Source organism: Salmo salar, chromosome ssa16, assembly GCF_905237065.1.
Source record: "Salmo salar chromosome ssa16, Ssal_v3.1, whole genome shotgun sequence".
In the NCBI taxonomy this organism is placed as follows: Eukaryota; Metazoa; Chordata; class Actinopteri; order Salmoniformes; family Salmonidae; genus Salmo; species Salmo salar.
The window spans coordinates 18,883,654-18,902,513 of record NC_059457.1 but is presented as its reverse complement, the minus strand read 5'-3'; the positions used below and the strand labels follow the sequence as shown (position 1 = coordinate 18,902,513).

The 18,860-nt window shown below is 43.5% G+C and overlaps 1 protein-coding gene across 2 annotated transcripts in view; it reads left to right on the top strand.

Annotated features, from left to right (window-relative positions):
* LOC106573333 (casein kinase I) overlaps positions 1 to 18,860 on the top strand; it is a 64,740-nt gene that overhangs the window by 24,269 nt on the left and 21,611 nt on the right. For both annotated transcript variants that reach the window (XM_014148294.2, XM_014148293.2), the window contains exons 3-4: positions 3,406 to 3,446; positions 3,713 to 3,782. In XM_014148294.2, the coding sequence (XP_014003769.1) occupies positions 3,406 to 3,446; positions 3,713 to 3,782 (111 nt within the window). The remainder of the gene's footprint in view (positions 1 to 3,405; positions 3,447 to 3,712; positions 3,783 to 18,860) is intronic.

The window sequence follows — 18,860 nt, the reverse complement described above, 5'->3', positions numbered from 1 at the left end:
TGGACGTGGGCAAGGTTCTTGGCAGTCTGGCGAAGTACACTTCCAAGCAAGGGCTTTGGGATGGAGATACAATATGGCAGTCGAGCCAACGTATCTCATCAGCCACCTGGTGGAAGGGACTTTGTGGATCTGAGGCTCTTTCCCCTGTTGCCTCCCTCATCCTCCAAATCCCATCAACATCAGTTGCCTCAGAGCGCAACTGGTCCTTGTTTGGGAACACACACACCAAAGCACGCAACAGGCTGACCAATACAAGGGTTGAAAAATTGGTGGCCATCCGGGCAAATGTGAGGCTTTTTGAGCCTGACAATGAGCCACCCGCAACAAGGTTGGAAAGTGACAGTGAAGATGAGGCCTCAGAGTCTGATGTACCAGAGGTGGACATTGAGGAGGTCCAGGGAGAAGACATGGAAGCCTGAGAGGAAGACAACCAAAGCTTTAGTTACTAGACTATCATTTTACAGATGCATGTTGAAAATGTTTTTAGGAGATGCGATGGGTCATTAGGGATCCTACAGTATTCCCTTTTGGTTGTTCAGTGAAATCATCCCATGTCAACTCATTTAATTCAAGTTCAATTCATAACTAAATTGTTTTTTTTATTTCTATTGGAAGGATTTAATAATTTGCAATTATGTCTACTTATGATAAGATAAAAGGTTTATGTTTCTGTCTCCTTATGATATGGTAAATATATCCAATGCAAAAAAATATCTGCATTTTTAAATGGTATTAATATTACTTTGCATATATTCCAGTTAATTCCCATGGAAAGTTTCCACTTCTGAATATTCCCCAAACTGTGCGACCCTACCTGAGTTTATGCATGGAGGTGCCTGCTCATAAGAAGACCCCTCTGCTTCTTTCCCCATGAATATGCTGTTAATGTTGCCTTGTTTCATGTATGCTGAAAGAATATAATAGAATTCATAATAAGATTTCCTTTTTAATCCAGTCAGCAAAGGGACATACAGTACCTGCATGGTAAACAGTTATTTTGTAGAGAAGAGACAATGTTGTTCATTTGGGTACAGTACAACAGACCTATTTTTATTTATTTTTACCGGTTTTTGCTTATACGTTAAACTCATTGGGCCTATTTCACATCACCTGTAGCCTGCGACTGACTAAGATCTCTGGATTGTCTAATGAACATGTTCTCTAAGCAGAACAGTGAGGAGCATGACGCCATGAAAGGAAGAGCTATAGCCAGAAAGGCTTTACTGTTTGTTCTGAAACTGGTTGAGAGACTGAGATTCTACTCTGCTGCCTCCCACGTGGATAATAGTCCAGGAGGGGGTGGGCGAGAGAGTGGCCTGTTCTCTGGTATGCTCCACGCATGAACTGTGCTGCTGAGCAGTCAGAGGTTCTCTGAGGCCTATAGTTTGCCTGTGGCGTTGTCACTCAGCCTGAGTGTGGCTGGGTTCCACAGGCTCATCTACTCACTTATGAGGAATTTAAGAATGGCCTAAATTGCCCTGACATTTAGAACGCTGGACTGCTATTGCTAGATTGAAGTTGAGAAGAGATAAGCCTACAGGTGCAAGACATCTTAAAAAGCAGATGTGAATACTAACTGTCTTGGGAGGGACTTGTTATTGAGACCTGTATTCTTATCTTCTGACTACAATTCATCAAATTTGACTTTGTTAATCAGGAGACCTCACCACAAATCGTTGGCATTTCAACATTGAACGTGGAGGATTGTAAAAATAGCAAATGTCACAAGGTGTCTTGGGAGCCGGTGTTAACCAGGAAAGAAGCCTCCATGTGTACACTAAACCTTGTACCCTTTGAAATTTAAAGGAATAATCCTCTGAGTATCTTTTATTTTTTTCATTAGTCCACTATAAATACAGTCCCAAAAATGTTGGCTGGTCAGCAGTCAAGCTTTCAATATATAGCACTTTCAAGCAGGCAGAAATGCAGCTGGTGTATTTCTGCCTTTGTGAACAGCAAGAGCTCAGATAAACATGAGATGACTCCAGGAATCAATAGAACATTGTTCAGAGATGGCAAAGTATGATATAACATTCAACATGGGTGAATCTTTCCTTTTAAGTCTGGCATCTCAAAACATGTTTGGTCTATTTTCAAAACGCATAAACTGAAATGTGCTACGCTAAGTGTTTGAATTCTACAATGAAACATATTCTCCCACTGCCCTATGTATTCCCCCACATTTATATAAAGTATCATTGCACTGCTATGCGCAGGATCATTACATCAAAACACAAGCCGTGTTCTCACTTTCCCAGCTGGTGTCGCACTGTTGGCATTAGCTCTTTCATTCTCAGCTTGCTCCGCAAACGCATTTCACTTCTCTCTCCAAGATGACACCTTTTGTAATGCGATATGACTTCGTGAGCAAGGCATACAGTCTCTCCAATTACCAACAAAGAGACAGGTAATTGGATTAAAATGGAGGCCCAAAGTTACTGGTTTTATTAATTCATCTGAAGTTGTTAGTTTCGTGCAAGACGTGCACCTAATAGTATTGCACAATGGGCATATTCAGATGCCTAATGGTGCATTTGAAGCTCCTGGTTGTCCTCCTCACCTCAACTGTCCAATGGGAACCTCCGCATTTATCAAATTTACACACCTCTGACTTTCCAGTCACTGTTTGTTCAGTCATCACTGTTATTTCTGAAGCATGTGTCTTAGAGCTGTGGGAGTTAAGATGATTCCTTGGTGGCTGCACTGGATGTACCACCATAGAAGTATAATGAATATAACGGGCGTCCCCATTCAAGTCAATGATGGCATAATGGGTGTACTGGCAGACATTTTGAGTGTACCCATGCCTGGAAGTAAAAGCAGGAAGTGTACCCTTCAATCTGTGCTGTGATTTGTTGTCAACTCAACTGACATTACAAAAAGTACAGTCCATTGCATGAGCCACATTGGTTAGCATCTTCATTACCATGGCAATCCAGCATAGTATTAGAACGTCTCGGCCTTGCCCGCCTGTGGGGAAAACGATCTGTGGTTACCTAGGTTACCCCATTGACTCACAGCAAAAACGTGTCCATTTTTTCAATCAGCAGCTTTTTGGCATGTTTTGCGATTTCTGTATAACAAAAAAACGACGACAAAGTTGACTCTTTACAATGGGGTGCAATGGGAAAGAATGGTTCTTTTCCCCAATTTGCGGACGTGGTAGAGGGGTGTTGCTCCTTATGATGTGAATATCGACTCAGCGTATCAGTTGATAGAAATGATTGGCTTCCTGGTATTGAAATGCAATGTGACCGTACCCATGAGTTTGCCAGTCAAATTAGCAGGGTTAGAGCACGCAAGCCCGTTCTATTCATTCTATTTCTATGGTGCGACCTCGCATCTGTTTGGAAATAAATAGTTTACCCAACCTTCTAATAACCGTTTTTTTTATTTATTTCCTAGGTAAAAACCTCTACACCAATGAGTATGTTGCAATAAAATTGGTAAGTATGTATTCTTATTTCTGTATTATTTGTGGAGTGACCCAATGAGCAGCTCTTAAAATCATACCTCGAGTGAACAGCCTATTTACATATTATTTTATTTAAACAATATATAGGTATTTGTAGACCTGAATTTGAAAGTAGTTTGTTGAAGGATAATTTATTTGAATAATGTACCTATTTAGGTGTACTTCTTATTCTTGACGTGTAGTGAATGAAAAGCCCCCCCTTCAACTGAAGTGTTTCCTTCTGTATTCTCCCTCCAGGAACCAATAAAGTCAAGGGCACCACAGCTGCATTTGGAGTACCGGTTTTACAAAACATTAGGCAGCACAGGTAAGACCTTCACTCTGTTTGCCACATATTTATCTCCATCCTCTCTCTTCCTCGGCTCACTAATCACTCCTACTGACTTGAGGTCACCTGAGATTGGTGATGTTTTGTATGAAGGAAGACTGTGCCCGTTCTTAACTGTCACACAAAAGAAGAATTATCAAGCTCTCCTGTTATATCAATTTCACTGTGCCTCCATGTCTGATAGGGTGAAGGCCCTCAATATTAATAAATGACTGCATGTAGGTGTGTGGTTCCTGTTGTCGGTTGCTCACGCAGAATACCTGAATCTCAGGCATTACTTTGCTCCAGAATATTTAGGCTTGCAAGGACATGGTAATGTTGTGCAGGTGTACGGTCTTTTTGTGGTTCTCCGTGTTGTGGTTTAATGATTGGAACGGTTGCCTGGGAAAGAACTTGAGATATCTTTCTCTTACACATATACATTACCTCTCCCTCACATACACAACCAGTCACACTTCAGTCAGTGAACTTCCTACACACTTGTCAGTCTCCTTGCTCAGGTACAGAAAGTAGCACTAGTCCTGTGGTGTTGATGAGACACCTGCAGAACCTCTGTGGGAGGCGACACGTTGCCATGGTATCTCCCTGAATACGCTGCTGAGAGTGTGCTGTCGCTTCCCTTTAACAGTTAAGCTATTTTACCAATCACACCCAATTGTTTTTGTTTTTTTATAAGTCTGACAAATTTGGCTGTAGTTGTCTTTTTTATATTATCTTTTGATAAGTCTGATGTGATGGTAATCACCTTTACTATTTTTCTGAACAGTAGTCCAGTTCTATATGGGATGACTGCTTTCTGTTTGAAACCCCCCATTCACTGAAGACAATCACAGGAAGTGCAGTCTGTTCACACTTGCACAGCTGTTGTGACACAGCTTCCTGTGTTACCTTTGCATGTGGGTCATTGACAGGACCAGTGTGTAGAGATAATGTCAGTGTTGGGGGAAGGCAGATGTAAATCTCAAATATAAGGTCTTGTATAGGCGGGTTCTGGCCATTTCCTCTTGGGCGGTGTTGGCTAAGCAAGTGTCATTAATCAATGAACTAATAAATCCATCAATGGGTACATCAGAGTTGTATCAGTCACATTTTTAATACAAACAAAAGTTAGCTAAGCAGGTGGAGAATAGAAAATTCCTAGGCGCAATATGTAGAAATCCCTCTGTCATTACCTGGTTGCTAAAATTCGATCATGTTCACCTAATTTCAGTTTGTGACCAAACGAGAATCATTGTATTACATTTACATTTAAGTCATTTAGCAGACGCTCTTATCCAGAGCGACTTACAAATTGGTGCATTCACCTTATAATATCCAGTGGAACAACCACTTTACAATAGTGCATCTAAATCTTTTAAGGGGGGGGTTAGAAGGATTACTTTATCCTATCCCAGGTATTCCTTGAAGAGGTGGGGTTTCAGGTGTCTCCGGAAGGTGGTGATTGACTCCGCTGTCCTGGCGTCGTGAGGGAGCTTGTTCCACCATTGGGGTGCCAGAGCAGCGAACAGTTTTGACTGGGCTGAGCGGGAACTGTGCTTCCTCAGAGGTAGGGAGGCGAGCAGGCCAGAGGTGGATGAACGGAGTGCCCTTGTTTGGGTGTAGGGCCTGATCAGAGCCTGAAGGTACGGAGGTGCCGTTCCCCTCACAGCTCCGTAGGCAAGCACCATGGTCTTGTAGCGGATGCGAGCTTCGACTGGAAGCCAGTGGAGAGAGCGGAGGAGCGGGTTGACGTGAGAGAACTTGGGAAGGTTGAACACCAGACGGGCTGCGGCGTTCTGGATGAGTTGTAGGGGTTTAATGGCACAGGCAGGGAGCCCAGCCAACAGCGAGTTGCAATAATCCAGACGGGAGATGACAAGTGCCTGGATTAGGACCTGCGCCGCTTCCTGTGTGAGGCAGGGTCGTACTCTGCGAATGTTGTAGAGCATGAACCTACAGGATCGGGTCACCGCCTTGATGTTGGTGGAGAACGACAGGGTGTTGTCCAGGGTCACGCCAAGGCTCTTAGCACTCTGGGAGGAGGACACAAGGGAGTTGTCAACCGTGATGGCGAGATCATGGAACGGGCAGTCCTTCCCCGGGAGGAAGAGCAGCTCCGTCTTGCCGAGGTTCAGCTTGAGGTGGTGATCCGTCATCCAGACTGATATGTCTGCCAGACATGCAGAGATGCGATTCGCCACCTGGTTGTCAGAAGGGGGAAAGGAGAAGATTAATTGTGTGTCATCTGCATAGCAATGATATGAGAGACCATGTGAGGATATGACAGAGCCAAGTGACATGGTGTATAGCGAGAATAGGAGTGGGCCAAGAACAGAGCCCTGGGGGACACCAGTGGTGAGAGCACGTGGTGCGGAGACAGATTCTCGCCACGCCACCTGGTAGGAGCGACCTGTCAGGTAGGACGCAATCCAAGCGTGGGCGGCGCCGGAGATGCCCAGCTCGGAGAGGGTGGAGAGGAGGATCTGATGGTTCACGGTATCAAAGGCAGCAGATAGGTCTAGAAGGATGAGAGCAGAGGAGAGAGAGTTAGCTTTAGCAGTGCGGAGAGCCTCCGTGACACAGAGAAGAGCAGTCTCAGTTGAATGCCCAGTCTTGAAACCTGACTGATTAGGATCAAGAAGGTCATTCTGAGAGAGATAGCAAGAGAGCTGGCCAAGGACGGCACGTTCAAGAGTTTTGGAGAGAAAGGAAAGAAGGGATACTGGTCTGTAGTTGTTGACATCGGAGGGATCGAGTGTAGGTTTTTTTCAGAAGGGGTGCAACTCTCGCTCTCTTGAAGACGGAAGGGACGTAGCCAGCGGTCAAGGATGAGTTGATGAGCGAGGTGAGGTAGGGGAGAAGGTCTCCGGAAATGGTCTGGAGAAGAGAGGAGGGGATAGGGTCAAGTGGGCAGGTTGTTGGGCGGCCGGCCGTCACAAGACGCGAGATTTCATCTGAGAGAGGGGAGAAAGAGGTCAAAGCACAGGGTAGGGCAGTGTGAGCAGGACCAGCAGTGTCGTTTGACTTAGCAACGAGGATCGGATGTCGTCAACCTTCTTTTCAAAATGGTTGACGAAGTCATCCGCAGAGAGGGAGGAGGGGGGGGGGAGGAGGATTCAGGAGGGAGGAGAAGGTAGCAAAGAGCTTCCTAGGGTTAGAGGCAGATGCTTGGAGTTTAGAGTGGTAGAAAGTGGCTTTAGCAGCAGAGACAGAAGAGGAAAATGTAGAGAGGAGGGAGTGAAAGGATGCCAGGTCCGCAGGGGAGGCGAGTTTTCCTCCATTTCCGCTCGGCTGCCCGGAGCCCTGTTCTGTGAGCTCGCAGTGAGTCGTCGAGCCACGGAGCAGGAGGGGAGGACCGAGCCGGCCTGGAGGATAGGGGACAGAGGAAATCAAAGGATGCAGAGAGGGAGGAGAGGAGGGTTGAGGAGGCAGAATCAGGAGATAGGTTGGAGAAGGTTTGAGCAGAGGGAAGAGATGATAGGATGGAAGAGGAGAGAGTAGCGGGAGAGAGAGAGCGAAGGTTGGGACGGCGCAATACCATCCGAGTAGGGGCAGAGTGAGAAGTGTTGGATGAGAGCGAGAGGGAAAAGGATACGAGGTAGTGGTCGGAGACTTGGAGGGGAGTTGCAATGAGGTTAGTGGAAGAACAGCATGTAGTAAAGATGAGGTCAAGCGTATTGCCTGCCTTGTGAGTAGGGGGGGAAGGTGAGAGGGTGAGGTCGAAAGAGGAGAGGAGTGGAAAGAAGGAGGCAGAGAGGAATGAGTCGAAGGTAGACGTGGGGAGGTTAAAGTCACCCAGAACTGGTGAGAGGTGAGCCATCCTCAGGAAAGGAACTTATCAAGGCGTCAAGCTCATTGATGAACTCTCCAAGGGAACCTGGAGGGCGATAAATGATAAGGATGTTAAGCTTGAAAGGGCTGGTAACTGTGACAGCATGGAATTCAAATGAGGAGATAGACAGATGGGTCAGGGGAGAAAGAGAGAATGTCCACGTGGGTCGTGCGCGCTGGGACCACCAGGTTAGAGTGGCAGCGGCCACGCGGTGTGGAGCGTTTGTATGGCCTGTGCAGAGGAGAGAGAACAGGGATAGACAGACACATAGTAGACAAGCTACAGAAGAGGCTACGCTAATGCAAAGGAGATTGGAATGACAAGTGGACTACACGTCTCGAATGTTCAGGAAGTTAAGCTTACGTTGCAAAAATCTTATTGACTAAAATGATACAGTACTGCTGGCTGGTGGAGTAGGCTAGCTAGCAGTGGCTGCGTTGTTGACTTTGAACGTGTAGCTGGCTAGGTAACCTCGATAGTTTCAGTACTACACCTTGTCATGATACAAAGCAACTTTGTAGCTAGCTAGCTAACATAACACTAATCAAGATCTAAACAGCTGTGAAATGGCTTTGCAATAACCGGAAATATTAGTTCCCCCCCACTGTAAACGGAGCAGTACTACTTATTTCTCTGTGAGTGATATATTTATAGTTTGTGCCATTTCCAATTTAATTAGAAATGTCAATTTTTGAATTCACTCATGAAGTGGAGAATTTAAGTTGAATTAAATTTGAAAGTCAAATTATCAAGTTATGGAATTGGAATTAATTTGTAATTAGACTGTTTAGACTTTTTGGATTGGAATTATTAAATGTTTTAACCTTTTGGAATTTTATTTTAATTGGAATAAAATATTTTTTATATTTCCCAGTTAAAGGAATTAATCCACATAGTATCAAATTGACTGTAGGGTTTGTTTTTAATTATTCCAAACTGTATTCCTATATTTATTTGTAAAGCTAGACCAGGACTGGGCAATTCTTTTCCATGGAGGGCAACATTAGAATATATTTTTGCCATTGCGGGCCAGAATCATATTACAGGATTATACATCATGTGTATGACTGTGTTGACAGATACAGTTGATGTCGGAAGTTCACGTACACTTAGGTTGGAGTCATTAAAACTCGTTTTTCAACCACTCCACAAATTTCTTGCTAACAAACTATAGTTTTGGCAAGTCGGTTAGGACATCTACTTTGTGCATGACACAAGTAATTTTTCCAACAATTGTTTACAGATTATTTCACGTATAATTCACTGTATCACAATTCCAGTGGGTCAGAAGTTTACATACACTAAGTTGACTGTGCCTTTAAACAGCTTTGAAAATTCCAGAAAATGATGTTATGGCTCTAGAAGCTTCTGACATCATTTGAGTCAATTGGAGGTGTACCTGTGGATGTATTTCAAGGCCTACCTTCAAACTCAGTGCCTCTTTGCTTGACATCATGGGAAAATCAAAAGAAATCAGCCAAGACCTCAGGAAAAAGATTGTAGACCTCCACAAGTCTGGTTCATCCATGGGCGCAATTTCCAAACGCCTGAAGGTACCACGTTCACCTGTACAAACAATAGTACGCAAGTATAAACTCCATGGGACCACGTAGCCGTCATAAAGCTCAGGAAGGAGTCCTATATCGACATAACCTGAAAGGCCGCTCAGCAAGGAAGAAGTCACCGCTACAAAACCGCCATAAAAAAGCCAGACTACGGTTTGCAACTGCACATGGGGACAAAGATTGTACTTTTTGGAGAAATGTCCTCTGGTCTAATGAAACAAAATATGACTGTTTGGGTATGATCACCATTGTTATGTTTGGAGGAAAAAGGGGGATGCTTGCAAGGCGAAGAACACCACCCCAAATGTGAAGCACAGGGGTGCCAGCAGCATGTTGTGGGGGTGCTATGCTGCAGGAGGGGCTGGTGCACTTCACAAAATAGATGGCATCATGAGGTAGGAAAACTATGTGGATATATTGAAGCCAGAACTGAAAAAGCGTATGCGAGCAAGGAGGCCTACAAACCTGACTCAGTTACACCAGCTCTGTCAGGAGAAATGGGCCAAAATTCACCCAATTTATTGTGGGAAGCTTGTGGAAGGCTACCTGAAATGTTTGACCCAAGTTTAACAATTGAAAGGCAATGCTACCAAATACTAATTGAGTGTATGTAATCTTCTGACCTGGGAATGTGATGAAAGAAATAAAAGCTGAAATAAATCATTCTCTCTACTATTATTCTGACATTTCTCATTCTTAAAGTAAAGTGGTGATCCTAAGACAGGGAATCTTTACGAGGATTAAATGTCAGAAATTGTGAATAACTAAGTGAAAATGTCTTTGGCTAAGGTGTAATGTAAACTTCCGACTTCAACTGTATACCTACTGTAAATCCGTCCAGATATGCTACTTATTTAACTTTTTTAACATGCACAGAAATAAACCACATCCATGTTCTCCTTTTGGTAGGTATTTTCATTATTAAATGCAATGAACTACACTGAGGGACAAGTACACTGTGCGTTCTACACCAAGGACAAAACTCTTGTTAATGGGTATGCACAAAAACACAAGAAAGAGAGAGCTGTACATTACATTTAAACTACTCAATCAGTGTGAGGAGTGTATTCTCTGATGGGCATTGACTAGAGCAGTGAAGTCAGGTATAGTTTCTGACGTCGCTATGCGCAGGATTGCTGAAATGTGAGAGTCAGTAAGAGATGATCTGTGCCTTGTTATATTTCATCACTGAAAAATGTCTGTTCACATACGTAGGTTGACCCAAACAGTACAAACATCTTCTGAGCATGACTCCTAATCTTCGGAAAGTTTTGTTCATCGAGAGATGCATAGAACCTCGTCAGTGACATTGTTTTGAATAGTTCTCCAATCACTGCATCAGACTGAAGATCGATAAGCTCAAGTTGCAGGTCAGTGGGAGCGTTATCCACATTGAAGGTGAAAGGAGAGGAAACCAACAGCACTTTAAAATCCTCAAAACGACAAGAAAACTCACCGTTCAAAGCACGCAGCTGCGATGTATACTCCCGCTGGTCATCTGATAGGGAACAGACTAGTGGTGTTGGAAGGTGGGTGATTGTTGGCTTCTACTTGGCGGGTCAGGAGGATTAATTTTCCCTTGAAGGCTTTGACAAGGCTGTACATCTGATGTGAAAAAAGGCCCTTCCCTTGTAGTTTGGTATTCAGTTCATTCATGAGGGCCATGATGTCCACGGTGAAGGCAAAATCAGCCAACCACTCTTTATCTTGCAGTTGAGGGAAATCCACATTTTCCGTTCATTTGCAAAAACTCAGCAATCTCCGACATCAGGTCCCAGACCCTTTTAAGCACCTTCCTCAAAGCCATCTCACGTTTGTGTGGTAGGGGAGATCTGCATGGCCCGACTCTCTCTTCCAACAGTGAGACAAACTGCCTGTGGTTTAAAGCTTTTGCTCTTATGAAGTTTACGACTTTAGTGACTGTGTCCACAACATGGCTCATTTTCAAGGCACATTTACAGAGCACCTCCTGATGAATAATGCAATGCAGGAAAAACATTTTCTGATCTGGTTTCAGCTCAGATCTTGTGTCCTTTTCAAAAGGCCAATGTTTTTTCCAGTCAAGTTTGGGCACCCATCAGTGGTCACACTGGATAACTTTATAAAACTCAGTCCCAGCTTTGCCACACACTTATTAACATCCTTCAATAAATCTTTCCCTGTGGTTGTGCTCTACATTGACTCGACTGAAGCAAGCTCCTCTGTAATTTAAAACTCTTTGGGCTTATGCCTCGTAAGAATATCAACAACTGCGCTGTGTCACGTGCATCACTGCTCTCATCCAGGGCCAGGGAGAAATAGGTGAAATCCTTTACCTTGTCTTTCAACTGTTGATCCATATTCTCTGCGATGTCCTCAACACGCCGTGTCACTGTTTGTCTTCACAGGGAAACATTTTCAAACAGCTCTTTCTTGTCGGGGCAAAGTATTGCTGCAGAGTTGATTTTAAAAATGCTTTAATGAATTCTCCCTCAGCGAATGGCTTGATTTATGTTTGGAAATTTTGTGGGACAGTACTTAGCTAGCTCTCGCAATTCCATCGATTTGCTGAATGCAGTTTTGTGAAAAGTCCTTGCTGCTTTTGCAACTGAGAAAGCAACTCGTTCGATGCACTTGCACTCTGCTCAGTAGACATTCCTATATTTCTCTGCATGCCTTGTCTGGAAGTGTCGGGGCCAAGTTGTAGTCTTTCAAGCCAGCGATGCTCTCTTTGCACACAGCTTTCCCTGATACCTCAATAAAGAAATATTTCTATGTCCACTCTTTCTGGAACACCCTACATTCAAAGTCTACGTTTTTTTTAAACTCATCAGGCCTGAACTAGACTTTCTGTCTAAACAGTGACATGATCCGCCTGAGATTGAATTCAAATTGGAAATAGTGGTTTTGTTGGGGATAATATTGAATTAGGTCAATTCCAAGAATTCAATTCCCAACGTTGGAATTCAGAGGAATTGAATATGTTGAATTTACAGGAAGAGAGAATTGAATTTGTGACCCTAACCCTGATGCGCGTATACCAATGGTACTTGACTCATTGCTGACTAGCATTCAAGAAGTATTCAGACCCCTTATTCTAACATGGATTACATCGTTCCCCTCCCCCTCATCAATCTACACATAATACCCCATAATGACAAAGAAAAAACTAGTTTTATTTTTTTTGTTAAATTTTGCAAATCAGGTCAAGATCAGGACAAAGGATGCATGTTAACGGCAGGTATAAACACCTTCTGAAAGTTGTACGTATTCAGAGCAAAAACCATGCCATGAGGTTGAAGGAATTATCTGTGGAGCAGGATTTTGTCAAAGCACAGATCTGGAGAAGGGTACCAAAAACAATTACTGCAGCATTGAAGGTCCCCAAGAACACAGTGGCCTCCAATTTTAAATGGAAGAAGTTTTGAGGAAAAAAAACGGAATTATTACATTTACATAAGTATTCAGACCCTTTACTCAGTACTTTGTTGAAGCACCTTTGGCAGCGATTACAGCCTTGAGACTTCTTGGGTATGACGCTACAAGCTTGGCACACCTGTATTTGGAGAGTTTCTCCAATTCTTCTCTGCAGCTCCTTTCACGCGCCGTCAGGTTGGAAGGGGAGCGTCGCTGCACAGCTATTTTCAGGTCTCTCCAGAGATGTATGATCAGGATCAAGTCTGTGCTCTGGCTGGGTCACTCAAGGACATTCAGAGACTTTTCCCGAAGCCACAGCTGCGTTGTCTTGGCCATGTACTTAGGGTCGTTGTCCTGTTGGAAGGTTAACCTTTGCCCCAGTCTGTGGTCCTGAACACGCTGGAGCAGGTTTTCATCAAGAGTCTCTCTGCACTTTGCTCTGTTAATCTTTCCCTCGATCCTGACTAGTCTCCCAGTCCCTACCGCTGAAAAACATCCACATAGCATGAAGCTGCAACCACCCTGCTTCACTGTAGGGATGGTGCCAGGTTTCCTCATGGTCGTTACACAGGTGCACTTTGTGCTGGGGACAATGAAGGCCACACTCAAATGTGCAGTTTTGTCACACAACACAATGCCACAGATGTCTCAAGTGAGGGAGCATGTAACTGGCATGCTGACTGCAGGAATGTCTAACAGAGCTGTTGCCAGAGACTTGAATGTACATTTCTTTACCATAAGCCACCTCCAATTTGGCTTTAGAGAATTTGGTAGTACATCCAATCGGCCTCACAACCGCTGACCAAGTGTAACCATGCCAGCCCAGGACCTCCACATCTGGCCTCTGCGTCTGCGGGATCGTCCTGGGGGGACGCATTTTGATTGGCTGGGCATGGCTCCCCAGTGAGGTGGGCCTATTCCCTTCCAGGCTCACCCATGGCTGCGCACCTGCCCAGTGATCTGAAATCCATTAGAGCCTAATGAATTTATTTAAATTCAAATCGACTGATTTCCTTATGAACTGTAATTCAGTAAAATCTTTGAAATTGTTGCATTTTACTTTTTTGTTCATTTATAGAACAATCATTGCTTTTAAAAAAGACGAGCCATCGTTATTCATGGGCCAGAAAAGCTCCTATTAACACTGACGAGCTTGCGAGAACGCTTTATTATAGACCACCCACGAAGCCCCTATTTACACTGACCAGCCTGCAAGGAACCTTTTTTATTATGCCGATTTTACTCAGATCAGCTTCCGAGGAGCCTTGCACATAGACCAGCCTCAGAGGTTTCGGGTGAAACTGCTAGCTTTGAGGCCCACCAGCCTTGGTAAGGTCTCGAAGTAGACTGACCAGCCTGGGAGGAGCCTGCATTGTGTTAATTAAATGCAATTATATCTATCAAATAGGCTTGGGGTATATACTGTATACCGTGGTATTTAGAAATAGCCACGGATTGGTTTTTTAATACCGTGAATACCATTGAAACTATTTCTTTGATATTAATATTTGTAGCTACTTAAGTAAATACCTGCAATCGACTTGTGCAATATGTTAGAAGATTAAGCAGATCACGTTCTTCATTTCACCTGTCACATTATTTTACATTATGAAGCTTACTGTAGTTCCCCAGGAATGTTGAGCCTGTCACGTGTTTGTTTGTAAATAGCACAACTGGAGGGAACAGGTTAGTCCAGCTGGGTATTGACAGTCAAGTGTTTTTTTTTGTTGCTTCAATAGAGGGATCAGGGACATGCAACTATAGTTTACCTTCACAAAGTACATTAGTGCAACACATTCGGCAGAAAATAGCTTAATTTTAATCAGATGGCAACAGAAGTGCAATGCTATTTCACTGACAGCCACACGAGTAGGCTAAATGAGCTTATAATGAAAAATCAAGGTATTTATTTGCTAAACCTATGCATGGCCATCATATTTCTGTTCATCATAGAAAGAATGTAGCCAGCTACATATCCTAATGTGTTTCTTCAAGTTAATCTTGCATTTTACCAGAGAAAAGTAGCTACACATTAATTAGAGCACTGTCTACTGATAAAATACCCGTCCGTGAATTCTCATCTGAGTGGAGAAATGCAGTTGAAGCACAAAATTAGTGTGATGCCGAGTAGAAATTACAATAAGAAGCAGTTTTACAAAGCCCTTTGGATGAGTTATCTGTACAGATGCCACTGCTATCTTTTGGTTTCCTTGCGTTTTTTTCTCCTCTCCGTTCTCGGCCCATCTGCTCTCTGCTCCTTCCCCATCTTCTCCGAGCAGAGCAGACAGGCCCGTTGCTCTATCGACTCTAGACTCCACACAGAGACAGCTTGTACACATGCTCCTCCAGAGCCAGTACTGTTCATTTGCACAATGTCTCTTGTCCAAAATCACCAAAAATGACATTCGATAGCTCCTACATATATATGTATACCTTTATGTGCTGGATTGCCTGTCTTTGCACTCGTTAGCATATTTAGCTAGCAGGTTCCATGGAAGTTCGCTATTACTTGTGCTAATTTAGTTAACATTCTGGTAATGGAAGCCCAATAGGCTTTCTTTTTGCGTTTTTGGCACCCTCTTGTGTACTAAACCGGTAATACTGCAAATCCTGGAGTGAGAGAAGGACGGTGTGAAAATCTGGATACCGCCCAACCCTACTATCTAACCAGCCTGGTAAATTTCAGCTTGCAATTTAGAACATTGCTTCAGAGAAAATAGGTAGCTAAGAAGTTTGTAACAGTTGTAGCTGTTCTTGCTGCATCATCTAGTTAGATGAAAAACCATCCAAATAGCAGCCATATGCAGCTAGCTAGCAAGCTAAGTTAGCTAATTTGAAAAGATATAACTAACCAGCAAAGCAGCTAGCTAATCTACAGTGAGTGTAGAAAACATTACATGACATAGACTGACCAGGTGAATCCAGGTGAAAGCTATGATACCTTATTTGATGCGTTCTGTAAAATCTACTTCAATCAGTGTAGATGAAGGGGGGGAAGACAGGTTTTAAAGAAGGACTTTTAAGCCTTGAGACAATTGAGACATGGCTTGTGTATGTGTGTCATTCAGAGGGTGAATGGCAAGGCAAAATATTTAAATGCCTTTAAGCGGAGTCGGTGCCAGGTGCACTGGTTTTAGTGTGTCAAGAACTGCAACGCTGCTGTTTATTTTAGGATGAACAGTTTCCTGTGTGTACCAAGAATGGTCCACCACCCAAAGAACATCTAGCCAACTTGAAACAACTGTGAAACTTGTGCCAGTATCCCTGTGAAACGCTTTCGACACATTGTGGAGTCCATGCGCCGATCAATTGAGGCTGTTCTGAGGGAAAGGGGGGGATGCAGCTCAATGTTAGGAAGTTGTTCCTAATGTTTTGTACACTCAGTGTATATCAGCCTGTATAAATTTGAAATAGTCTTTGCAAATAGTTTTTTATTTGTGTTTTTGGATGCGATGTGCTTTTTTTTAAAGCTGCATCAGTTAGGCACCACCACATGAAATATTACAAAATTATTCTTGCTGTCCCTCCATCTGCAATTTGAATTTGATGGGCGGAGTTGCATAAATATCAGCCTGTGAGGTAGTACAGCCTCACATGCACGACCCAAGGCACTTTTAATGACTTGTCTCGTGTTTGATGTTTTGATGTGGTCCATGTAACAAAAACAATTCTGAAAATGTACCCGTCACTACAGACAGTCCACAATGGTGCGTGTGTGACACCAGATGCCCTGCACAGTACATTGGCTCAGCTCAAAGGCCTTTCTTTATGAGATGAATGAGTAGTCAGTGGAATGGGTCCATGGTGTGCCAACCACCATGCCATCTGGGTATGATCATGGCTGAGAGAACTTAACCAGTTGTTTGACACAGAGTTTAGCAGATGACCAGGCACAACTCCGAAATACCAAGTGTTTTTTTTTTTTTTCAAAGTTTCCCGGATGTCACGTGTCCTACTTATGTCAGTACACTCAACCTAATCATTACCAAACTTCTATTGGATCAAATAAGCCACACGTAGCAAATAATCCATTACATTTTGTTAACCAAATTTGACAGTCACGCCATTATAATTTTTATTTTTGCCACCTGCTGGAGAAAACCGATTTTTGACCCAGTTATCCCTCTTGTTTAGCCTCTTCCTCTCTGTCTAGCCTCAATCCTTATACCCCCCCTTAGCCTTCCCCGTCAGTGGGGGAGAAGAAGTCGAAAACGGAGACACTAGTGGTAGGGAGAGCTAAATTAGGCCTAGTGAATGATTTCTGTCAGTGGGTGTGTTTTTTTCACAGGACCTCCTATGTGTGCAACAACCTCCGCATTATATAATTGGGTGTTATAGTAAAGACCATAGGTGGCTCATGAGTTTCAAGTTTGGGGAAGCTTACAATTTAACCTTCCATTTCTACCTACCTGCGTGTCATTTCTGAATATTTTCTATGTGCATTTTTGTGGAAGAGTTTCAATTCAATAATGTTTTTGTTCCTCAATCATTGTCACATGGTTAATCATAAAGATCAGAATTTAAATGATAAAGTAAAAATTAGACTAAAATTCTACGAATGCGAGAGCACCAGCTTATTAGTGGTGGATGTAGTAAGTTAAGACGATCAGACATCCCCAAATGTGCACTTTCCTACGTTGGCGCACAGCAGGCCAGGTAGGCCTACTTCTGTGCGTGCTCAGGCACGGTCCTTCAACGTTATCAGGACAGAGAAACCAGTCACACACGTTATCAGGGCAGAGAAACCAGTCACACACTCATTGCTCACACGGAGCACTCCAAACAAAAGACAATGAAAAAGAAAAATGGACGAAACTCGTAAATGACGGTGTTGAAATAATCCCAAACTCATGAACATGCTGTCAAGCCAGGAGAGATTCCACATCTCTGACATGCATTGATCCATGGTTTGTTGTCGTTTTGGAACAGTGTGGGTGTGGAGTATGTTTGATGTGCCTACCTTTGCTGGAGAGCTAAATTGAGTTTTTTTTTTTATTCAGGTATAAATGACATGAGATGCATACAGACAGAGCTGCCATTATTGATGACTAGCTAGGTGACTCAGGCCTGACTGTTCTTTGAGTGTGGGGGTGGATTAATGGTTTGATTGGTTGCGTGTCTCAGGATAAGCCGACATTTGCTCCTGTGTGACTGAATTCATTTTTTCCCCCAAAGCATTTCAAAAGATGCACTCTCATGGCATTAACAGGCTTTTATCCCGCCTCTGCTTAAATTTAATGGGATCTGAGACCAGTTGCCATTTTCATCATTCCGAAACTTGGTAAAAACATGGTGCAAATACGAATTGGTTTAGGGAGCGGAAGGGGTAAGGTAAAATCACATTTGTGTTAATAGCTTGTAGAGTGGAACTCCTGTAATGCCTCGACAGTTAGGCAGCATATAGAAGACATGAGAACATGTGGCTGTTTGCTGTCGTCAACGTTGTCCTTTCTCACATTACACACAGAGCGGGCCTTCAGGACCACTGGGCTTTTCTCAGGAGCTCGTATTTCTCTGGCGCCCTCCCTCCCTCGCTCCCTCCCTCCGTCAAGCTTGGAAACACCTGCCCACTCCCACATTCTGCTTGCTCACTTACCTCTGTCACATTACTCTGTTTGTGAGCCTCCAAGCTTGTACACGTTGGCTAATTGTTGACCTACTCCGCTGCTGCTTATCTGGGCCCCTCTTGTCATGGAGACACACACTTTCCACAACTATTTTTTTTCCCTTGGCTCATCTTCTTTCTCACTTTCTTTTGTCTAAGGGGAATATTATTAACTCTTCTTCGACTCCACCATGCTGTCTCTCTCTCGTCTTGTTTATGGTGCTGGGAATGAAATCCCCATTGTTCAGATCATTGTAAAAGGTAACTTGGGCATCTCTCACCCCATTGATGCACCGGGAAACTATCATTCCCAGAGCCTCAAATAATGTCTAGGATACTTCTGCACTACTCCAGAATAACGTTGTTTTGCTGTACAGATGGGAGTTTGCTATTGGATCGTTTTGGAGCTCTCAACCTCTGTAGTTAGCCTCTGTCGTCCAATAAAATACATCAGTCATTTTCATGGCGTTTTGAATTTCAATGATATTCTCTGAAGCACTCTTAAGTTACATTTAAGTAAAATGATGCCTATACACAACAGTTTGACTAAAATATGCTCAGTCAGGAGAAAATATCTGAAATCCACTCTCACTCCTGTATTGTTGATAAACGCACAAACTCATCCGCCGTACTCGTCCAGAGCACTCTTTGAGAGGGGGGAAAAAGCTCACTTTCTCGCT